The 25,325-nt window shown below is 41.7% G+C and overlaps 1 protein-coding gene across 1 annotated transcript in view; it reads right to left on the reverse strand.

Annotated features, from left to right (window-relative positions):
* Positions 1–1,363: 1,363 nt before the first annotated feature.
* Positions 1,364–25,325, reverse strand: part of PON1 (paraoxonase 1) — a 35,034-nt gene continuing 11,072 nt past the window's right edge. Inside the window, exons 4-9 of the mRNA XM_038556862.1 lie at positions 24,755–24,923; positions 19,155–19,281; positions 15,537–15,737; positions 14,128–14,209; positions 4,979–5,107; positions 1,364–1,787 (exon numbers count right to left, since the gene is read on the reverse strand). Coding sequence (XP_038412790.1) covers positions 1,629–1,787; positions 4,979–5,107; positions 14,128–14,209; positions 15,537–15,737; positions 19,155–19,281; positions 24,755–24,923 — 867 coding nt within the window. The 3' untranslated portion in view covers positions 1,364–1,628. The remainder of the gene's footprint in view (positions 1,788–4,978; positions 5,108–14,127; positions 14,210–15,536; positions 15,738–19,154; positions 19,282–24,754; positions 24,924–25,325) is intronic.

The raw sequence follows: 25,325 nt of genomic DNA on the forward strand, positions 1-25,325 counted from the left end.
CACTGAAATCGTGACTAAAATAACTCTAATCTGATGTGAGAAGTGTTTTTTGATCCAGACAAAATGTTCTTCTTGTTTCTTTAAGTTAGTAGCCTTAAAAGTTGGCAGTTTTCAATTTATCAGCAATTTTTTTCCCAAAATGCTAGACCATCATCATGGCAAATGCCTTAGAAGAACTTTGTTTCTAACATGACTACTTGAGCATCCCAGAGAAATAATCCAGCCTGGAAGTCATACTTTCAGAAGAGAAAGACAGGTAACTGCTTCATACCAGCTTTTATAAGAAAATGACAAAAGTCATCTTTTCTTCCTAATCATTGTCCCTCAAAAGATAGGCCAAGGCTGTTGATTTTTAAATGTTTTTGTTTGCCTTTCTACTATTTTCTTCAAAGCCTCCCCTGCAAGTTACAATAGAAAAAAAAGGTAGCGGGGAGGGCCTTGGGTGGCTCAATAGGATAAGCATCCAACTCTTGATCTCAGCTCAGGTCTCAATCTCAGGGGGCTCAGGTCTCAACCCCATGTTGGGCTCCAGGTTGGGTGTGGAGTCTACTTAAAAAGAGCAACCAAACCACCACCACCATCACTTGTATCAACAATACTTTGGGGCATTTAGCTTTACCTGAATCGATGATAGACTCCATTCTGTATTCAATCACTGAAGCAAACAAACGTCTTCTTTTCACTGGGTCAAAGAAACTAAAATGTTTATGCTAAGATAATGGACACTCCCAAGAATATTAAGATTTTCCTACACAACATCACTACCAGAGAATTGAGTAAATGCAGGTAAAAGGAGAAGTGGGATAATTAGGTTTATATTTACTGAGAAAGTCATACATAGAAGGTAAATGGTAGGGGCACCTGGGTGACTCAGTTGGTGAAGCATCTGCCTTCCCCTCAGGTCATGATCCTGGGGTCCTGGGATTGAGCCCCGCATGGGGTTTCCTGCTCAGCGGGGAGCCTGCTTCTCCCTCTCCATCTGCCCCTCCCTCAGCCCATCCTCTCTCTCACTCTTGCTCTCTGCCTCTCTAAAATAAATACAATAAAATCTTTGGGGAAAACAAAAAAACAAAAAAAAAAAAACAAAGAAGGGCAAATAGACTGTACCAGTATGTCCCATGGCCTTGCTAAGGAGGTATGTCTGGAGGGGACTCTATGCACATCTAGTTTCCCAGCAGGTGAACCGGAGCCCCGGAGTGAGGACGGCTGGTTGGGACAACATCTGAGGCCATCCTGCTCCTCTGTTTCCTGAACAAGATTCATCAAGGCAGCAAAAAGTTCATGTGCTCCCAGGCAACACACACTTTAGGGAAAGTACTTTCGGATCACACACAGTTAAATGATTGAAGGCCTGACAACCGACACAGCAATGCTGGCCACTTTATTGATAGGATTTTTATTGGTAAATGAGGTTTTCAAGTATTTCTAGACTGATTTGCTACAGTACTTTCAAAAAAAGCCTTATGCATTGATTCCATTCCCAGTTAAACAGCACTTTCATCCTTCCACATGTCCAATTCAGGGTCAGATTCACTGTTTAGATGAGATCACTGTGGCCCCAGGGAAGTGGCAAGCAGTTGAAATGGCGGGCTCACAGTGTCTGTGGCATGGGGGTGCAAATTGACCTGCTAGAGCTCGCAGCAAAGAGCTTTGTGGAACACAGTGCCGACCAGCAGTTTCCCTTTATACACAGAGGCCACGGTACTTCCTTGCAACACTGTACCATTGTCTGCATAAACCACTCTAACCTTGGGTTCTTCTGTTAAAATGTTCTGGATTCGGATCACCTAAGCAAAGAAATAATGTTAGCTTAAGATTTCTTTTAAAGTCACTCAAAAACATCACTTTAAAGATGGGTCACTTCTCCATATGAAGAAGCCTGTTGATAAATCAGATTTTGTTCCAAAATTACTCTTTATATAAGACACCGGTCTCCTTATTGCCCAAAATGACAGGTTTTAATCAGCTCATCTTGAAGAGAGATAGACACATAAGTCTGCCAGACTACGGAAGAGGTAGGAGTGAGTAGCCCAGCCTGGGTGTGAGACCCTGAAGAAGGAGGGACTGTGCTAAGTAGGGGGCACAGGGGAGCTGCTAGTAATAGTCGAATGACTGCCATGCTAGAATTCAGACCAGTTTTGTGTATTTATAGATAAGCTAGGAATTTGGATGCTCACACTTAATTCTTGGTTTTTAAATTCTGGCAATTAAAAAAAAAAATTTCTCTGTACCATACTCAGCTTTTCCTCGGGACTTGAGACTGCAACTCTCAACATATAAGATTTTTAAGTTGAGTCTCCTCCCTCTAGTTGAGCAGAAATAGGATTGTGTCATTTAACAGCAGTGTAATAGGGGCACCTGGGTTGCTCAGTGGTTGAGCATCTGCCTTAGGCTCAGGGCATGATCCTGGGGTCCTGGAATCAAGTCCTACATCAGGCTCCCCACTGGGAACCTGCTTCTCCCTCTACCTATGTTTCTGCCTTTCTGTGTGTCTCTCACAAATAAATATATAAAATCTTTAAAAAACAAAACAGCATAGTAGCGTGCAAAGCTGATCACATGGAGTAGCCAATGTTTGACTCTTCTGGCAAGTAAAATGGCAATTTCATATAATCCACAGTACTGTAAAGAGCTCCCTGTAAGGCAGAGGCCCTGGGGTCATGTTTTGACCTTCACCTTCCCATTTGTTTTTTTGTTTGTTTGTTTGTTTTTCATTTCTAGAACAAGGTGCATGGGACTGGATTAAGTTTCTTTTCAACTCTAACTTCCTATCATTCTGAAGCCTTTAGGATAAAATACAATGACTGGAAGAAAGGGTACTTGTATACAAAAACATCAAATACAGCAGACTATGAGGGGGCAAGTGCGTGTATATAAAGGGTCAGTGGGAGCATTGAAAAGGACCTCTTTAAAACAGCTGCCCTGCCCACCTGCATTCAGTGGGGAATCTGCTGAAAGATTCTCTCCCTCCGCCTCTCCCCCCACAATTGCATGCTCACTCTCTCTCTCTCTTTCTCTCTCTCTCAAATAAATCTTTAAAAAAAGATTTTTAAAAAATCTTTAAAAAAAAAAACAAAAAAACTGCCAGCCCAAAAAACAGATGTAGTTACTCACTGGGAAATAGGTGACGGTGCACCTGGGCTTAAGTGAGGTTCTTTCACTAAAAGTCAGTCACTCTTCTGTGGGGCAGCACATTAGATAATAGATTGTTATTACTTTTTTGCTATTCCTTACCAGATCCATCATTAGAAAGGAAGTACTTTTTCCAGAACAGCAAACCAAGTCCATGCTATAGCAAATGACCCAAGTTCACCAGATGAGCTAACAAGCAGGAACAAATTAGAATCTAACATTCTGCTCTGTTCTGAACAGTGAACACGCCACAGCATACATTTCTTCAATTCTGTTAAGCAAACCATACAGCAATCCTAATAGCTAAGAACCAGTAAAAGGCACAAAGGATTGCCATTAAACATAATCACGATTGTCCTGTAAACCTAGAGAGAAAGGGTATGGAGGGCCATACAGTAATTGGAAATGCACATTTCATTTGGGGTTTTTTAATCTGAGAGACATGAGCATTAATATAATTTTTGTGTGGGTGAGTGGGTGGCAATGAGACTGACTCTTAAAACTAAGCTTTAAAAAGAATACATAGTAAACCATGTCAAAAATTATATCGGTTATTTAATGTAAATAACAAATATAACAAATACATATTGAAAAACTCAAAATAGAAAACCCAAGATGAGGCACAGCAAATGTTCAAATGTCTACAGCAAAGTGAGTTTTAAATTCCTGTTGCACTGCCCAAATAGTCCACTAAATAAAGACCATGAAAATGAATGGAGTCTTTGGGTACTATAACTAAGATGGAAGGAAAGGTCTTTTAAGCCAAAATAATTCCAGTAAGTGACTGATCTTCCCATCCTGCAGGGAAAGTTTGGAGAAGATGGCTCTTTGCACATTAGGACTGCTGCACTATGTTAACCTGTGCGTATATTGACACATGGAAAGAGGGGAGTTAAAGTTAAAAACAGGTAGCAAGCTAATGACTAGACCATAGCACTGTGGTACATTCCACTTTTCAAACCTTTTTTTTTTTAAGATTTTATTTATTTGACACAGAGAGAGACAGAGCACGGAAGGAGTGGCAGAAGGAGAGGGAGAAGCAGGCTCCCCACTGAGCAGGAAGCCTGATGCAGGGCTGGATCCTAGGACCCTGGGATCCTAACCTGAGCCAAAGGCAGATGCTCAACTGACTGAGCCATGCTGGCGACCCTAAACTCTTGTGAATTCCCAAGCTGGAGAAACTCATTACTGAAGTAGGGGCACAGACTCCAGTCCAGTGTTGGCTACCCTGACCGAGCCCCCCACTCTGCTGAATCTCGTACAAAAGTCTGAAGTCTCCTTTGCCTCCCAGTTCTGGGTCAGGGCTGATCAAGGAGCAGCAGCACCACCACCACCACCAGGGGAATGGAAGGACTGGGAAGAAGGGAAGGAGGGAAGAAGGGAAGGAGGGAGGGAGGGAGGGAGGGAGGAAAGGAAGGAGGGAGGGTGTACAAGGCTTCCTCCTTGCAGGGTCCTTACTGGGTGTCGATGCCCCCCAACTAGGGGCCACGTTCCCTTCAGAGGACCCTCTCCCACTCTGCTTCTGATTTCTGGTGACCATCTCATGCCGCCCTTGCTAGCCCCAGGGGAATGTGTTATCTTTTGCTCATTCCCTCCGTGCACCCACATCTTTGTATAGAGGGCCTCTATTAAATCCCCTCAAATTATCCAATTTAAATGTACCATCTGTCTCCTGCCTAGACTCTGCCTAAAATGCCTCCCAAAGTCAAACTCCTTTTTAGATCTCATCATTTGGATCATCTATCCGCGTCCTACCTTCTATTTGCACATATAATTGAGATTTATGTCTCCAACCAGGAAACAGCAGGGAATAAGGTCGCTGATCTGATTAATTTTTCAAACTAACCTCTGATGCGGGAGGATTCTCCGAGTCATAGAAGAAGATCCTTATGCCATTGGGATGGCATCCAACCCAAAGGTCCCCTGTCACAGGATCCACGGATATATTATCCACGAGGGTATTAAAGTCCAGGGACTTCCAGGTTAAAACCAAGGAGAGAAGAAAGAAAGGACAGAAAGTAAAAACAATGGAGTGGTGATGGAACAATATATCAGTGAAAGCTATTGTCTTGTCCCCCTTGGTCACCACACTGCTGGTTCCAGGACACGATTTTGCTGCATTTCAATAGCACTCAGGGAATTTCTCTGGCTTTCCAGCTACGCTAGCATTTCACCAGTTGCCAGGACAGATGAGGGAAGGGGAAGATGCAGAAAGCCAAGCAGGATTATTATAAGTCAGATGAAATCATTTGGATTAACATCTGTGCATGAACCTAAAACTGAGGGAAGAAAAAGGTTTAAGTACAGCATAAAACAGTTCCTTCTAATAAAATGGCATGTGCAAATGATATTTTTATAAGCATTCAGTAAACAACCAGGAAATGTAGATTCATTTTTGATGAGCACATCTCATAGGTTCTTCTTTAGTGGCTAATCATAGGCTATGCAGCCAGAGGAGAAATGATCACCCAGGGTCTCATTTTGCCTTGGATTTGGGGAAAAGTTTCTCCTTTAGTTTTCTGATGTTATTCAACTCCCTGTTCTTCTGCTGTTTATTTTCTAAATATAAGTTGCAAGCATGTGATGACTGCACAGATTGCTGTCGAGGCTTTGTACCAGGATCATAAATAATACCAATGATTCTTAATTCCACCATTCATCATCTTGGCTGCCTTCTACTGGGAAGAAATCACATCTATTTGTTTACCTCTAACTCTCCATTGGAGAAGTAATATCTCCCATGTACCTCAAACAGAGGCCAGCATATCTCAGCGCCCAGAGACCGTGTAATAGCTGGTGGTGACTCACTGCAAAGGCCAGAGTGTGGGCAGACTGTTGCAGCAAACCAATGCTGCCCTGCCTGTGCTTCCTCCTCAGAATGAGACCCGTCCCCACACCTCCATCCATGAAGGGGCTGCAGGGCTCACGCCTCACGGCAGAGCCTCCATGCAGATCCTTCATTCATTCTCACCCTGGAGATAGGCAAGGTCGGCCAAAGGAGGCGGCCAAGCAAACATCCTCGGCCAAAACCAGCTCCAGGCCTTCTCTGTCCCCCCAAACCACCATCTATCACAGTGTCAGACATTCTACGCCGATACTGTAATTTCTTTAGATGAGGAAAATATTTGTCTCAGGGCTCTGCTATTATCTTTGGAAGGGATAATGGCCGATTAGTGAATTTCATGGCGGCTGAAAGCCTACAGAGGAGGTGGGCTGGAGGTGAGAGAAGAGAAGGGCACCAAATCTCAGGGTCCCCGTTCATGTGACACACAATTACTCTGCAAGCAGCTCAGCTCCGGGACAGTGGATAGGTAAGTGGCAGGCCTTGCTCCTGCCAAGGAGGGGCTGACAGGCCAGCAGGGGGCCCTTTTAGGGCCAGCAATGAACTCTTGCCTTGCAAATCACTAATTCCTAGCGATGTTAACTCACTACAATGCACGCAGCATGCATTTCAAGCTTCCACAAAGCCAAGTGGAAAATGTTACATGCCTTGATAAAAGAAACATAATAAATTATTCTCATTGGGAAAAACTGTGTCCTCTCTTAACAAATATCCCAATTTTTAGAAAATTGGAATGCACTGAAGTGGGACTAATTCATTGGCTGTGTCCTGGAATCTTTTTTTTTTTTCTTTTTGTGGAGGAGGGGATTATTTTATTGCAGTAAAATATGCATAACATGAAATATGTCATTTTAAAGTGTACAATTCAGTGACCTGAGTACACTTACAGGGTTGTGCGACCACTACCCCTTATCCATTTCCAGAAACTTTCATCCTCCCAAACAGAAAGTCTGTACTCAGTGGTTCCCCATTCCTCTCTCCACCATGCCCCCGTCTCCCATTTCACTTTCTGTCTATGAGTCTACTTATTATAGGAACCTGTTATAAGTTGAATCACACAATATTTGTCCTTTTGTGTCTGGCTTACCTCACTTCACATCAGGTCTTCGATGTTCATCCATGTGGGAGCATGTATTAGTACTGCATTCTTTTTTAAGGCTGAGTAATATTCCCTTGTATGTCTACACACCACATTTTGACAGGACATAAGCCCACCCATGTCTCATCACAGATTCTAAGATCAGTCTTAGCTTATTTATCAAATTCCTTGACACTCCAAGTATTCATGAATTAACAGGTCTTGATTAATATGATCCTTCCAAAGAAAAAAATAACATTACAGTCACAGGGGTAGACTCAGCTCAATTGTTATGTCAAGAGTCGGGCATTACCTGTTGCCAAAAGTGGGAGCCAAACCCAAAATGAGTCCTTGGCAAGATCAGTGTCTTTATCATTGTGCATTGAATATATATATATTGGGTTGGGCTCCATTCTTATAAGATTCTTTAACTTTCAATCTATAGAAGTACCTATTGTTATAACCACCATTTGTTTTTATTCTCTCAGCCAGTATGAGTGTGTGAAATTCCATTTTACTTCAGCTAATTCCAAATTTGCCATGCCAACGATTTTTAATGTAGAACATGATACTACATTTGATACTGTTTTGAGATAATTTTTCTCAGAGTGAAGCCCCTCGTGACAGTACATTGGAAGTCCTGGCAGGAACAGTTCCATGCTTCCTGGTGATAGTGCTTCATGCTGTCAGTGGTTGTGGCAAGAGAGCAAGGTCTTATTTGTAAGGGACAGGAGACTACTTTCAGAATCCCCACCTAACTGTTTCGTTCTCTTTCTCCTCCTTTATGCTTTTACCACCTTTGACCCAATCCTTCAGATCAGATCATAATTGGAGGTAGAAGATAAGCCACTGATGCGTACCCAGCCCCATCATATTAATTTAATTTAATAAGTCTTTCTTGAGTGCCTACTATGTGTTAGGAACTCTTCCAGGGACAAATAGAAAACACCCTATGTTTCTAGAACTTACACCCTAGTGAAAGAGGTGGACAATAGAAGATAAATAAAATATATGGTATTTAACTTATAAAACATGAGTAAAATATATAATATTAGTAATGAATGTTGAAGGGAAAATAAAGCCGTGAGGAGAAAGGAAGTGCATGTGTGTACGTTTGTGTGCATGTGTATATGCATGTTGGAGGAGGTCATCGAGAGGACATGACCACCAGTTGATCCTCAAGCTGGACTCAGGCAATTGAAGGCTCCTTAACCCCTCCCCTGTCCTTGGGATGTACATTCTGCCCACTGTTTCCACAGTTGGGAGCTGTTCCAAGGACATAGCCTTGAGAGAGTAATGTATTATTGAGACCATCTGGACAGTATATGTGGCTGAATCCAGTTAAGACCTCTATGTAAACTTTTAAGATTCTGGTGGGTGGGTGTGGAGATGTACTTGTCTTATGGCTGCTCAAGATAAGCCTCATATGTAATTTCCTTTGCTTATTAAACCTGCCACCTGGCAATCTGGAATGGTCTGCCTTCTTTTATCTCTCCTTGCCCTCTATGTATGAGGAGGGAGCCCTCCCATGAGCAAGGGAGCAGTTTCAGATTGCACCCAGGAAGCTCCCAAGATTATAAACTAACACTTGGTGAGCCAGCCAGGAGACCAAAGAAATGGACTTTAGGAAAGAGGCCTCCTTGGGGGAAATCTTGAGTTGTCCATTGACTTCTATGTGGGGAAGGGTGGCCCACATGTCAGATGCTTGTGAACTGCCACATGAGTTCAGTGATCCCTGAAAATGCCAGCTGATCTAATGCACTACTCAGCCATAACAAAGAATGAGATCTTGTAATTTGCAAAAACATGGATTGACTTAGAGGATATCATGCTAAGTGAACTAAGTCCGACAGAGAAAGACAAACACCATATAATTACACTTATTGTGGAAACTAAAAACCAAAACAAATGAATAAAGAAACAACAGAAACAGACTTGTAAATACAGAGAACAAACTGGTGGTTGCCAGTGAGGAAGGTGGGGGGGGGGGGAATGATAGCAAAAAAGGTACAGGAGATTAAGAGGTACCAACCTCAGATATAAAATAAATAAGTCACGGAAATGAAAAATATAGTTGATAGTATTATAATACTATTGTATTGTGACAGATGGTGACTACACTTGTGATGAGTGTGCAGCAATGTACAGAATTTTCCAATCACTATGTTGTACACCTGAAATTAATGTCAACTATACATCAATAATAAGGTTTTTAATAAATAAATTTTTTAAAAAAGAAAGTAAGAAGATGAGTTGAGGTTAGGGAAGGACATGTGGGAGTCTACTACTCTGTAGCCCTGGGCTAGCAGACAAGGTGGGAGAGCAAGATGATAAGTTGGAGACCTTGCATGCCATTTCGAAAAGCTAGGAGGGTGTGAGCTGCTAAGAATTAAGGTCCAAGTGTTGTGACAAAATCTGATTGGGATACGAAGTGGTGGAAGGTCTGAAAAAGTGGGGAGAGTGAAGAAGATGCTATGAAATGAACGAAAGGCCCCACTCTATCCAACCCCTAATACAAAGGAAAGCAAAAGCACCACAACAACCCCAGCCCACGGGGCAGCCTCCAATTGGGGAAACGTTCTCGAAGAAAGAATGTACTTCCACTGAGCTTATTGATACAGCTGCCAAGTTCCAGCAAAAGGCCAGGGAAAGTATCCAGCATGGTTAGTGCTCCTATGGGATATGGGGGAGATGGCATTTCTCTAGGCAGGAAGCAGAGAAAATGAGCAACATCACCACACACCTGCTCTCCAGCAGCACCTGCATGGCACTCAAAGGTTCAAAGTACTCACCCCCTTATAGATTGGATTGTCCTAGCCTGCTGTGAGGTTTGGCCCAATGAGGGGCACCTCCCTGGGCATATAGAACCCTGAGAATCTATAGAGGAGGTACACAACAATGCTTAGGGTGTTGGGAATGAGACAGGCAATCTCCATCTCTGTCTTTGAAGGCCCTGATCAGCCACATTCACTGCAAGAGTGAAAAGTAGGATACTCCAATCTGCCCCCAACATCTGTTATGGACACTTATGTCCATGTTGAGCTCAGTTGTAGGACAAGATGTTTATGATGTTTGGCGATCCATTGTTGATCTAGGGAAAACTGACAAATCCCGGAGAATGGTACGGGCCGTGGGAAGGACCTGAGACAGAGAGATCACCCATAGAATCTAAAGGTTATCCCAATAAGCTGTAAAGTTCCAGTAGAAATAATCCAAAAGCAAATGTGGTTTAACCTCATTGCTGCAGGGACCTTGCCTGAGCAGAAAAACGGACAACCCAACACTGTGTTCACTGCCTATGGAAAGCCATAAAACCTGAACAGATTCAGACCTGCTCCATTTGCCCCTTACCATCCCTGACGCCCTGCCTGCTCCCACAGAAGCCTCAGGAATACAGTCCTATTTGGGGTGGGTGCTTCCCACACTCATGTATAGATACAGGCCAGGATTGCCTCCATGTGAGGGCAGTTGAAGATAATCAGAGGCTTCAAGTTGGACTCACTACTCACTGGTCCTCCAGAAGTGACAGCCCTGCCGGGTAACCCTCAGAAGTTTCAACACTATCAATGGTTGCAGAGAGTAAATGGTTATGTTTAAGAAAGTTCTTTGATGAATTTAGTGTCCCCACCACCACCACCACAAGAACTTGAGGTTTGTCTCTCTCCAATACCAGAGAATATATCGGGCATTGACATTCTACAAGATGAAACTGCAAACCTCTATCTGGGAGTTCTGACCCTGGGTTAGAGCAATCAAACCAGTGCTGAGGGGAAACACCCCCTGGGATCCAGTTGGCCTGTTGCCCCTGAGTATAATGGTAACTGTCAAACAATAGAAATTGCTTGGGGGCATTAAGAGATAGGAGAAACTAAAAACATGCTGCAGTACATTCTGCAGGCTTTCCTGGAATAGCTGCAAGGGAGACTACGGGTCATGAACCCACAGGAAATTCAAGGTCCAGGAACTGCCATAAGGCTTTTGGGAGTCCTTTGGTTGGGCAAGACATATGTTCCAGAAGCTGTGATTGATAAGGTGCAAGCTTAGTAACCTCTAAGAACTTGAAAGCAGTGCAAACCTTTGTAGGGATTTGGGGGTTTTGGAGGACTTTTATTCCCCATCTGACACCATGTCTCTGTCTCTAATATGGACTGGTTAAGAAAGGACTTTTGTAGGACTGGGGATCAGGGCATCAAGTCACCCTCGAGAAAGCAGAAATACCAGTGAAGGAGATTAAAGCTCTGAGCATGTCCCAAGCAATGGGCTGCTATTTGAGTTAGATGTGTCTGTGACTCTAGAAGGTATGGGTTGGGCACTGTGGTGGGCATAACAGAAGGGCAGAGGACCCCAAGATTTTGGTCCCAGTTCTGGAAGGGGACAGAAACTCTGTATGCTCAATAGAGCAACAGCTCCTAGCAGTATATGCAGTACTGCTCCAAGTGGAGCCTCTCAGGAAGGAAGAGTATATCAGAGTAGGAACTTCCTTTCCTATCAAGGGGTGGGCCAAGAACATGTTCTATCCATGCATCTCTGCCATGGCTCAAACCCCCATGTTCACAAAGTGGTATTCCTATCTGCCGCATGGGAGCACCCTGGCCACTGTTTCTAGAAATGCAGGCACTACTAGGCTCTGTAGAGTATGTAAATCACCCAGATTCCTCCCCATCCCTGCCCCCCTTCCGTGGCAGCCCTTGCAGCCTCTAGAGAGAGAGTAGGGGATGGATCTAATCAAGGGAATCAATCAACAGAAACTGCAGTTGCTATTCAGCCCAACACTGACACCATCTGGATAGAAGCAGGAAGACACGGCAGCGGCCAATGGGCTGAACTCAGGGCTGTTTGTCTGGTGATCACTCCTGAGCCCTGACGTAATCCTTTGCATTGACAGTTGGGCGGTTCTAAAGGGATTAATTCTATGGTTTGGGCAGTGGCAAGCCAAGAGGAAGATGATAGTGAATGAGCTCCACTGGGGTCAGGATATATGGAAAAACATTTGAGTCTGCCTGCAAGAACCTGAGACAGTCCTCACTGTCTTCCCCGTTCCAGCTCATAAAGGATTGACCTTCTCTGGCAATCAGGAAGCTGATGTCATAGCTTGGGGATAAGTTCTAGCAACAAACTCTTTAGTAGATACAGAGATTGGGTGCATAAAAAGAGTAGCCACCCCTAATATGCCCGGTGGGAGGACATATTTCCAGGGATGCTCTATTGTCCTCAAAATACAGTGACTTGGTCAATATAGTAACAGCATGCCCTATGTGTTTTAAACAATACCCATGGCAACTGCCAAGGCAACTGCCAAAGGGAGATTAAAAAATCTGAGGCCATCCACTGGGATTGGCAAAGCCCTGACCAAATTCATCCAGCAAGCCTTAAATGGTAGCCAATAAAGCCTGTCCTTACTGGACACTGAAATGTCTCTAATAATAAAAGCTGTCCTCCAAAATAGGATGGCCTTGAACACTATTACCCCCTCTTTGCCATTATGCAAACAGAATATTGTGTGTTCATACCTGATAAGTCTGCTAACATGTCCCCTTTATTAAATCACTTGAGGACACAAGTGTAACCTGGACTGATCTGACTCTCAGCTTAAGGGACTTAATAAATCAGTGGTTCAGATCATGGGGCTCTTGGATGAAAAAAATTGTCATCGAGTTTGGGAATCATTGCCATAATCTGTGTTTCCTCTTGCCTGTGCCTGTATCGTTGCTATGGTATCTGCCTCCAGTGTAGCCAGATAGCCACTAAACCAGCTGCCTCCATGCTAGTGAACCCCCTGGCTGACTGCTCAGGGCACACGGCAGAAGAGGGGGTTATATGAGATTGTAAGAGCTGTCACATGGGATGGAGTACTGGAGGAGGTCACTGAGAGGACGTGACCACTGGCTGAACCTCAAGCTGGACCTGGACAAGGGAAGGCTCCTCATCCCCTTCCCTGTCCTTTGAAGAATAGGTTCTGCCCACTGTTCACACAGTGGGAGCCATTCAGAGGACACAGCCTTGACAGAGTAAGGTGCTGTTGAGCCCAACTGGACAGTATATGGACAGCACCCCCATTAAGGCCTCTAGACAAACTGCTATGATTCTGGTGGGCAGGTGCATGCAGAGAGCTACTTGTCCTGCAGCTGCCCAAGACAAGCCAAGTAAATAAGTTCCTTTGTCTATTAAACCTGCCAGCTACCAATCTGGAGTGGCCTGCATCTTTCTTGGTCTCTCTCTGCCCTCAGTGTAGGGAGGCAGGGCAATAGGGTGGTTCGGATTGGACCAGAAGGCCCCCCTCCCCCAGGTTACAAACTCTCCCTTTGTGTGTGTGTGTGTGTGTGTGTAGCTGGGGGTGGGGGGCAGAGTTGCAAGCTTAGATTAGGTAAAGCCAGGGAAGACCTCGCTGAGGTGACATTTGAGTGGAAATGGAAGGATATGAAGGAGAGAGCCACAGAGGTCTGGAGGAAGGTCATTGGAGCAGAGGGAAGAGTGGCTCACCTGAGGCGGGGCCCCACCTTGTGAGCTGAGGGACAGGTAGGCTCAGGAGGAAGAGTGTGCGCTGGAGACAAAGGTGGCAAAGTGATGCGCTGCACAGGTGCGGGGTGGCCACTGGGAGTCCTTGATACTTTATTGGGCTTTATATTATATTTATATTATTCTAAATATTGTGTAGAGCGCTGTCATATGAAACACCAGTGGAGGTGATTTCTTGGCTCTTTTATCCACATGGAGGGAAACATGAAAGAGAGAGAGAAAGGGAAGGAAGGGAGGGAGGGAGGGAGGCCAGCAGGGAAGGAAGGGAGGGAGGGAGGAAAGGAAGGGAAGCTGAACAATAAAACGCCAAACTGAGAATTCACTAGGGCAGAAAGAATCAAAGTTTCAGAGGTGAGGTACTTGGTTTGCTGCTTCCCACTCTGCAGCTGCATAAAAGTGAACAACAAACACACACGATGCTGTTGACTCTTAATAAAGAAATGAAAAATTGGTTCTCACCCACTCCAATTAGACAATCCTTTCTTGCTCACTTTTAATTTCACAAATCAATTAGAATCTAATTATCACTCTGCAAACTTATAGTGTTAATACATCTTACCTTCAATGGAGTTAAAGTCCAATTAGCGTGCTTTTCATACACATGAATCTTATGAGCCAGCAATTCAGATATATAGACATACCTTCAAAGAAAAAAGAGCTACATCAAAGCACTTGAAGCAATACGACTCAGAAGGCTATGGTGAAGTTGTAAGAACTCTTCCTAGGAAAGAACTTTGCTTAGAGACTGGAAAATGGAGCCCTTTCAGAGCACGCCCAATTCCAAAAACAACAATAACAACAACAACAACAAAAATCTCGAGTTTACAGTACACAAAGGAGTTTTAATTTTTGAAAAGTTATTTCTAAAGATAGGAACCTAGTTGTCCTTGATTAGAAGGGAAGAAACTTAGTCCTAGTACCAGCTCTTAAATCTGGAAGCAAAATATATTACACTACTTCTCTTAGTTTACCAGATTGTGCATCTCAGGGGATAGTGAGTTCTCTGGGGCAGGCTGCGGGAAAGCCCTTTGACAACCAAGCCTCGGTTGTAAGTGAGGGAAAGTATGAGAAGACAACATGCTTGGCCTGGATATAAGAGAAGTCTTCCTCCCCTCTCACCCTGAGTCTGGTCCTGACCTTGGGCATTTAGTATTTTGCAGGCAGCGCAATGCCCTACTTATCATAAGGAAATGTATGTGGTCAGTGCGTCCCAGGACAAAAAGAAAAATAACTACTAATTATCTGCTACTTGGAAGACCAGGAGATGCTATAAATAATTGAAAGCTTCCCTCTAAATATGTCATTAACTTTCTGAAATCTGTGATGATAGAAGATGAGTAAGGGTCTATATGATGGATACATGGCTTTTGTATATAGACAATGTTACCTCAAGTGTGATCCCCAGACCAGTGTTGCTCTGTGAATTGTTTCAGGGCCATCATCAAGTAATAATGTAAATCAACTACATCATAAAGCACACCGCCTAGTTAGGCTGACTTTTCTCCAATAGTAACACTTTCTTGATGAAGAAAGCAGTGTCTTGATTTACATTTTGGTGCAAGCTCTTTATCTTGTCACAAACCAGGACTACTGAGATATGTAACTACATGCTGTTTATCTTATTATGCACTCAAAAATCTTCCCTCAAAGCAAAGCTATTTAGTAATACTAAATGTTTATCACAGTTCCCCTTCTTGATATAGGGCAAGATTTCAAAAATTTCCAAAGAATTTGAATTTCAAAGAATTCCTCCCAAAAAATTTCAAAGAATATGCCTACACAAAATAGAAAATTTTGATTTGATACATTTTATCCCCTGAAAAGTTAAGATATTTTAACATTCTTCCTAATTTCCTCTTACCAGAATAACATGTTAGAATGCACCATGTTATTTAGAAGATGAGTATGTTCTAAAGATATCTAACAAGAATCTGGGGAAATGCATGACATTTTAAAGAGGTCACATACTTGCCGTCAGGTGAAATGTTGATTCCATTAGCAAAATCAAATCCGTCTGCCATCACTTGAACTTCAGTTGGACTATAGTAAACAACATAAGACCACGCTAAACCCAAATAGAGCTCCCAGGATTTCAAGTAGACATCAGTAAAATAGTGATCATTTGTGGCGTAAAAGTGCTCAGGTCCCACAGCAACAATATCATTTAAACTGCAAATTCAAACACATATATATGATATATACAGGTGAAGGTATTGTATGTCACAGGATTTTGCATTGATTAGCATTCATTAATGGCTGTCCCTAAAATGAAGATGCGGGATGAAGCTTTTACTGTCGCTGTTTTGGTACAGAATTAAAATGACATCAATCCCACATGTATAATCCTCAAAGACAAAGTTACTCTAAAAAACCCTAAAAGGTTCTTATAGCAGTGCAACGTAAAAATCCTATTAACTGTATCTGAAAAATAGTGCTGTGGGGTGTGTGTGTGTGTGTGTGTGTGTGTGTGTGTGTGTGTGTGTGGATATACTAAATTCAGTAGACATTAAATTAAGCCAGAAATCATTATCAGGGCAAAATTTATTCATGTTCATATAGCACTCACTCTCATATAGAACAGTCTGGAACATTATCAGGCAGTGGGAGGGAAAAACACTGGCAATCTTGAGACTTGTATTTCAGTTAAAGCTCTGCCACTATTAGCTGTGCAATTTAGGCAAATCAATCATTTCACATGTCAGGGCCTCAGTTTCCTTATCTGTAAAAGGAAGATAGGATGGATTGCTCTTTTGGTCTTAAAAGATCACTTCTGGCCTTAAAGTTTCATGATTCTTAACTGAGGAAAATGTCCATGAAAAAGAATGCTCAGGAACAGGATGGTGCTTTGGCATATTTTCTTTCTGATTTTGATTCTCTCTCCGTTACTGAAAATCTAAGATATATGAGTCTATTTTTCTGCTTTAATAGGTACAACAGTGAACACATAAGTGAGTCATTCTGTGCTGATGGAGGTGACAGAAGTTCCCCAGGGCCATTATCTGCGAGAGAATTATCTCTGCTCCGTTGCAGAGGGCGGCATGGCCAGCACATCAGCTCTGACGCAGCTCTGGGCTCCTGGGCCGGTTAGATAAGCATACAGAGTCTCAGTTTTCTCATCTGTAAAGAGAGGTTAAACAATTTTCCCAAAGTCATACAGCTCATTAGTATAAGACTAAGGGTTATAATCTTAATTTGGGGAGTCTCAGTGGAACTCACAATAAGACAATGCCCGCTGTGTGCTTTGTAGAAAGCCTGCCACTTGCTGAACCTTCCATTAATGGTGGCCACGATCATGACACGAGAAAAAAGGCCTAGGAATTTAGGGTTAGTGTGTACAGGCTCCAGGCATGAACCTCTTCTCTCTCTCTCTCTCTCTCTTTTAAGAGTAAATTTCCAAAATGAGTATACTTTCCAAACCATTTGCATGTGTTCATAAAAAAGAGCAGAGAGGAATGTTTCAGAGTAACAGCTTTGAAGTCTTATAGACCCCATTTGATTTTTTTTTTAAGATTTTATTTATTTATTCATGAGAGACACAGAGAGAAAGAGAGGCAAAGACACAGGCAGAGGGAGAAGCAGGCTCCATGCAAGAGCCTGACGTGGGACTCAATCCCGTGACTCCAGGATCACGCCCTGAGCTGAAGGCAGATGCTCAACCACTGAGCCACCCAGGGATCCCGTAGACACCATTTGAATGCTGACATAGTCAGCATTGTCTGTGGTGCCACAGCATGTCACTGACATCTATACCTCAGTTTCCCCTCTGTTCTTTTGTGAGGTTAAGGTAAATAAAATGAAAGAAGAACACAAAGACCTTGGCACTATGCCTGGCATACAGGAGATGATCGATCATGACCACTGTGTTATCGTTAATAATATACTTCAATTGTGATAGGTTAGTAATAGGAATATTAATGCTATAAACAACAATATCAACAACCATTAAATACAAAACAGAACATCTACATGGCTAGTCCTTTGTTGGGAGAGCAGAATTCTAGTTAATTGTGGCATGATGGTTTTTTTCAGTTTGGTTCTATATTGCCAAAGACAAATATTTTTGCAAATTTCTCAGAAAAAAATACTCTGACGCTGGGAATCTGGACAAGTATGAAACTTCCAAGACTAATTGTGAAACAAATACAATAAGCTTTCACTATTTCATAGTGGCTTAGAGCAGCGGCTTCAGCCTCAAGCTACCAGGGTTAAAAATCCCAGCTATATCATTTTATTGATGGCATCATCTGGGACAAGTTAAATACTCCAGGCTTCAGAGTTTGTGTTTTTTTAAATCCAAAATGACATAATAATAACACCTAATTAAGAAGATATTCGTAAAAAGATAATAAAGTAATCAGTTTAAATTGTTTATTGTAGCACCTAACTTACAGTTAAAACTCATTGTTACTATCACAATTATTACAAGTACGATTATTATTAGCTCAGCTTCTCCATTCTATATACTCTTCCCTAATTCAGACTTTGGTATGTGGCCCATGTGCCAGACATTCAGTATCCTCATTCTCTTTCCAAAATACATTTGTTGAGTGAATGTATAAATAAACTGTTCCACCAAAAGCTGTTCTCTGAATTTTCACTCATCCTAGGGATGCAGAAGACTTGGGTCATACAGTTCCTATTTAGCTACTAATTAGTTGATTGACCTTCATCCAGTAACTCAGTTTTTCTCCAATTTCAGTTGTTCCATCTTCAAAACCGCCAGATAAGAAAAGAGAGGAGGTGGTCCAGTGAACAGTGAGTGCATACTATGTGCCAGGCACTCTGCTAGGTCCTTGCATGTAAATAACACATGGATTAAAAGAAATCTAGATTTACAAATACCGAGGTAGTCCAATGCTGTTAATTCAAATAAAGATTGGGATTCTAGAAAATCTTAATGATTAGGAGATAAAGATTGTTTGGGAAGACCATGTCAGAATCTTGTTCCAAATCTATCACTAGCCTCACAAACCATATCCTAAAGTAAGTGAGGAAATTGATTTTGTGTTGGGTTGATGGGGATCAGGGATCCCTGGGTGTTTTCCTTTTCTTTGTGTTATGTTGTCAAGAAGCCTAGGATTAGAGCTGAGTGTTAACCACACATCTGCAACTACATAAATCACGTGAGGCCAGAGTAAGGGCAGTTCGGGGAGTTCTTAGAGGCACCAGGTCTCAGAAACATCTAAGATTCTATTTTTTCAATACAAAAGTAAATAAATGAATAAAGAAGCAGCTCATGATGTGGAATTTGTCTGGGAAACTGGTTTGGGTTTGAAATACAAAGTCTGGTTTGGGAGAAGAACAGAGTTATGTCCTAATGACAGCTCGAATGGACATTCTGAGGTCGGGAGCCATAAGTCAGCACCCAGGCAACCTGGGAAATGACAGAGGAAGAGAATGGGTTTTCTCTCAGGCATTTGAGTCCTCGAAAGTATCTGCAGAAGAACACCTGGAGGAGTTTGTGATGATTTGAAAGGAGAGCTGACCAGGCATTATCCCCATTCCCACTCTGGCTAAATGGAGAAACTAAAGGTGGATTAACCATCCACAGGTGTTAAAGGAAAATAGAAATATATAGCTCAGTACTTAGGCAGAAGTTTGTGTCTGATGGTTTTCAAATGCAAAAGTGATTTTTCTTCTTCTTGAAACTTAAACACCTCAACTGTGGACTTAAAATCTGGATGGTTCACCACCAGCAGGTACACAGTATTATCTGTGAAGAGATTAAAAACAAAAATCGAAACATTAACTGAGCTCTCAGCTGTCAGCCCTGTCTCCAAAAAGCAATTTCAACCCACCTCCAACTAGTACTTAGGGTGTCAGGCAGATGGAATATTTTCATCTTCTTGTAGAAAGAAGCACTTGTGATTGCTCCAAAGAAAAAGAAATGGCTCAAGGAAGAACCAGTGACACTCTCTAAACACCTCCAAACTCCACAGGGGGGAAAATCCTCAACTAAAGAATGAGCAACGCTTGACACTAAAACTCAAAAGAGCTTGTTAAGCTTTCTATTGCAAATGGTCTCAGCAAGATGCAGAGTTGAGATAAAAGAGATAAAAGATGTGGAGAACACGTACATGAGAAGGTGTGGTCAGGTATAATTCACACAGTGTAAAATGATAAATTCCATAAAAAGAACACCTGAGAGATGCTATCAGAGGGAAGCAGCTTCCATGAGTCAGTACAGCTTTAAGGCATAAAAGAGACCAATCTAAGTGGTTAAGAAGGTGTGATTAGAGTTGGCAAGTGAAGTTAGATTATTACAGTCTTTGCTTTAAGAAGCAGAAATCTTTGGAAACTTTGATATGGCCAAATTGGTGTTTAAAGAAAAACAATGCAAAGTGTAGTAGGTTGAACTGAAGATATTTAAACAGAGAAGCAACCAGGAGGCTTCTGGTAGTTAGGCCACTGAACAAACAAGTGTTTATTTTAACTGGTATTAAGTGCTACAAAGGGAAAATAACATGAGATAAAGGAATGAGGAGTAATAAGCTGTTTTCTTCATGACGGGGAAGGTCTGATGAAGTGATGTTAAAGCAGAAACCTAAATGATAGAGGAGACCAAGCCACATTAGTATCTGGAGAAAGAGCATTCCCAGGTGAGGGAGGAGAGTATACCAAGGGCCTGAGGCAGGAGCTTTCTTGGTACATCTCTTAATAGTGAGGTTGTGGATGGAGTAGAGTAAATGAAAGAAAGAGTAGGAAGCCTGCAGCCATAAAGGTAGAAAGGAAGGCCAGTCTTGTTAGGGCTTAGGGTGAGGATCCAGGGCTTACTCACTGGGCCTTGGAGCAGCAGTAAACCAGGTGTGTGGGGAGAAGGGACTGGGCCAGAGGAATCGCGCTGACAAGTGGCAGGAAAGTATATAGGAACATTTGACCAGAAGTATCAAAAGCCCTTGATGATGGCTGAGGAATGAAAAATCAAACATAAGTGAGCACTGAAACCCAGATCCATGTTTTGTACAGCAGATTCTACCTCTAGGTCTTTATCCTAAGGAAATATTCACAGAAGATATATATACAAGAATGTTTATTTTGGCATTGTTTGCAATGAGCATAAAGGCAGAAACAGACTGAATATCCATCAACAGAAGAACTACATTACTGCACTCCCATGCATCTGAATCCTAAACAGCCATTGCAAAGGAGCTCTAAATGCACTGTCGTAGGAAGGAGTCCATAATGTGATGTTAAATGCGAAAGCACTTTACAGAAGGGCTTGCATAATATTACTCCCTTTTATTTTTAAAATGTACAATACCCAACTGTTTTAAAATAAAATATAATGTTGATAAATGGGTGTGGAGATCACTGAAAGGGAACTATATAAGTATATATAAAAGAAGAGATGTCATGGGGGTAGAAAGGTAAGGAAGGAAAGATAAAAGGATAGAAAATCAGTTTTCAACATATTGAGTTTAAAGCAGCTAGAGGAGAGGAACTCAAATAGAATAATCTAGTAAGCTTGAAGGAATGGAACTGAAGAGCTGATTAAAAAAAAAGAATACCCCATTAATAAAATACTCCCAGAAAGTAGGCACAGCTAACAGGTATGACTTGGTTGAACTTTCTGAAATAGAGCAAATAAGGAGGAGGCAAAAGATGAGGCTTTTGGGGAATGTCCAGAAAATTTGAAACGAGTGACAAAACAGTGAACAGGAAGAGAAGCCTGCAGTTGGATCTGAACTATGATAGATTAGTATATTGGAATATCAGGGAGGAGCAATTTACTTGAAGGAGAAAATGGTCAACAGCATAAATGAGGTGGAGGAAAGAAGGAGGGAAGAAAGGAAAGAAGGGAGGGAGGGGGTTGGGAGGGCAGGTGAGCTGCGAGAGAGAAGGTTTGTTAAAAGGGCATTGCTGATGACTTTCAAGGCAGCAGTTTTAGTCACCCACAATGGGGCAAGTCTGGAAGAACGACGGAAGGAGCGACTGTCTGCTGAGACGATGGAGGCCATGACTATAGATGCAGTTCTCAACCCCAACTTTACATTCTATCAGCTGGAGAACTTCTAACAAGTCCTGCCACCCAGAGCTTCCTCAGACTGATTGAATCAGAATATTTGGGCCTGGGATCTGGTCATTAGGTTTTTAAAACTCCCTGCTGTTAAAAACCACTAAACAAACTTGGTGAAGTTGCAGGATACAAAATCAATACACGAAATCTGTTACATTTCTATACACTAATAGTGAACTATCAGAAAGAGAAATAAAATAATCCCATTTACAAATGCATCAAAAAGAATAAAATACTTAGGAATAAATTTAAACAAGGAAGTGAAAGACCTATATATTGAAAACTATACGACATTAGTGAAAGAAATTGAAGAAAATACAAACAGATGGAAAGCTATTGAATGCTTATGAAATGGAAGAATGTTGTTAAAATGTCTGTCCAGCAATCTATAGATTCGGTGCAATCCCTATCCAAATTCCAATGGCATTTCTCACAGAAAAAAAACACATAACCTGGAAATTTGTATGAAACCATACACACACACAAAAACCCAAACCAAGTCAATCTTGAACTCCTTGCTTTCTAACTATATTACAAAGCTATAGAAATTCAAACAGTGTGATACTGGCATAAAAACAGACACATAGATCAGTGGAACAGAATAGAAAGCCCAGAAATAAACTCATAAAATGACACATATATAATTAATTATATGTGTGTATAATTAAATTAATCTATGACAAAGAAGCCAAGAATATAGAATATACCATAGGGAAAGTCCAGTCTCTTCAATAAATCATGTTGGGAAAACTGGACAGCCACATATAGAAGAATGAAACTCAAACACTATTTTATATCATACACAGAGGTTAACTCAAAGTAGATTAAAGACTTGAATAGAGGACCTGAAACCATAAAACTACTAGAAGAAAACATAGGCAGTAAGTTCTTTGACATAGATCTTGCTGATGATCCCTTTAAATCTGACACCGAAAGCAAAAGCAACAAAAGCAAAATCAAAGTGAACTACATCAAACTAAAAAGCTTCTGCACAGCAAAGGAAACCATCAATAAAATGAAATGGCAACCTACAGAATGGAAATGAATATTTGCAAAGTATAGATCTGATTAAGGAGTTAATATCCAAAATATAAAAAGAACGCATATAGAAAAACAATCCAAAAAAATCTGATTTTAGAATAGGCAGAAGAAGGGCACCTGGGTGGCTCATTGATTAAGTGTCCTTCTCTTGATTTTGGCTCAGGTCATGACCCCAGGGTCCTGGGATTGAGACCCGTGTTGGGCTCTGTGCTCAGGGAGGAGTCTGCTTAAGGATTTTTCTCTCTCTTCCTTTGCCTCTCCCCTGACTCATGATGTGTGTGTCTCTCTCTCTCTCTCTCTCTCCCTCCCTCTCTCTCTCTCTCAAATAAATAAATAAATAAATAAATAAATAAATAAATAAATCTTAAAAAGCAAAATAAAATAAGCAGAAGATCTGAAAAGATGTTTTCCCAAAGAAGACATACAGAGAGCCAACAGGTACAAGAAAAGATGCTCACCATCATTAATCATCAGGGCAATGCAAATCAAAACCACAACAAGATACCAGCTCACACCAGTTAGAATGGCTATTATTAAAAACACAAGAAATAACAAGTGTTGGCAAGGATGTGGAGAACAAGGAACCCTCATGCTCCGTTGTTGGGAATGCAAACTGGTGCATGAAAAACACTATGAAAAACACTACAGAGTTTCCTTGAAAAATTAAAATAGAACTACCATACAATCCAAGAATTCCATTTTGGGTACTGATCCAAAGAAAACTAAAACACTAGCTTGAAAAGATATATGCTCCCCCATGTTCACTGCAGTCTTATTTACAGTCGTCAAGACATGGAAACAACCTAAGTGTCTATGAATGGATGAATAAATACACACATACAGAAACACACAGAGGAATATGTTCAGCCATAAAAAAAAGAACAAAATCCTGCCATTTGTGACAAAATGGATGGGCCTCATGGGCACTATGCTAAGTGATATAAATCACAGAAAAACTAAAGCATGCGATCTCTTTTTATATGTAGAATTAAATCCTAAAAGGAAAATACAAAATTCATAGATTGGTGGTTGCCAGAGGCAGGGAGTAGAGGGCTGGGAGAAACAAGGGGTCACAAGGTAAAAAGAAAAAAGAAATGCAGTTGATGTCAAATCCCACAGGGGTTTCTGTGTGCAGCTGGGGTTGAGAATTCATGTAGAGACCAAGGAAATGACTACAAGTACAAAGGAAGAAATGGGAGGAAGGCATAATGGATGCGGGCAATATGTTGATAGTTTTGAGATGTGGGGAAGTAGTTTGCAGACAAAACAGAGGAACTAGTGGACAGAAAGACACTGAAGCTGACAGGGCTGAGAGAAAACTGGCCACAGCAACTTTCTGTCAGTGGATATAGGCATTGGCAGATGCCTTCAGTTAGAAAAATCTATCCCTATAAATTCCCAGATCCATAAAATTGTTCAAAATGGAAAACCCATAATGATCAGGGCTAAATATTATTGCTGTAGTAATTATAGGGATAATGTGAATGTTGGTATTTTTAAAAATAAGTGCTTTACAAATCTTAAGTATTTTAGCATACTCAAGCATCAGAGTGGTTATGTTTCATTAACACAAGGGATACGTTTAACAGAATAGTAACATTAATCATGATTAAACTTTAGTTGAATGAGAGAAAATAATTCACTTTTAAACATTTTTTAAAATTTGGTTTTGTTTTTATTTTTTTTAAGATTTATTTATTTATTCGTTTATTCATTCATTCATTCATGAGAGACACACAGAAAGAGGCAGAGACATAGGCAGAGGGAGAAGCAGGCTCCCTATAGGGAGCCGGATGTGGGACTTGATCCCAGGACCCAGGAATTACTACCTGAACTGAAGGGAGATGCTCAATCACTGAGCTACCCAGGTGCCTTTGATTTTGTTTTTTTTTTTGTTTTTGTTTTTTAAGATTTTATTTATTTATTCATGAGAGACAGAGAGAGACAGAGAGAGAGAGAGAGAGGCAGAGACAGAGGCAGAGGGAGAAGCAGGTTCCATGCAGGCGGCCCGATGTGGGACTCGATCCCGGCTCCCCAGGATCATGCCCTGGGCGGAAGGCAGGCACCAAACCGCGGAGCCATCCAGGGATCCTCTGGTTTTGTTTTTATAAACATTAAATATCATTACCTTCATCTGTGAATGTGCTAATCCCATGAGGGTTAAATGAGTACTCATCGAATTTACTTCCAATGATCTTCAGTTCTAACACTGTTTGATCTTCTTCATTCAGGTCCACTAGAAGCATTTTGCCAGGTTTATCAGGTTCAAAGCTCTTTATTCCAGGATATCTTAATCCCTTATAAAACATGAAGGGGAAAAACAGGCATATTACACATACTTCAAAAGCTGATTAAGGGGGCAGCTCCAGAGGCGCAGTGGTTTAGTGCCGCCTGCAGCCCGGGGTGTGATCCTGGAGATCCAGGATCAAGTCCCACGTCGGGTTCCCTGCATGGAGCCTGCTTCTCCCTCTGCCTGTGTCTCTGCCTCTTAAGAATAAATAGAATCTAAAAAAAAAAAAAAAAAAAAAAAAAGCTGATTAAGGTGGTAGATGGCACATGGGTTCATACTGTCTGCTTCAGGTCATAGGGCCACATGGGAAGCCTCTTGGTTGGCTGGTGCAATAGGCCCATGGGGGTTCCAGAAGCCACATGCTCCACCAGGCCACCTACACAACACACAGGCAGGACCATTCTATCAC

This window comes from Canis lupus, chromosome 14, assembly GCF_011100685.1.
Source record: "Canis lupus familiaris isolate Mischka breed German Shepherd chromosome 14, alternate assembly UU_Cfam_GSD_1.0, whole genome shotgun sequence".
NCBI lineage: Eukaryota > Metazoa > Chordata > Mammalia > Carnivora > Canidae > Canis > Canis lupus.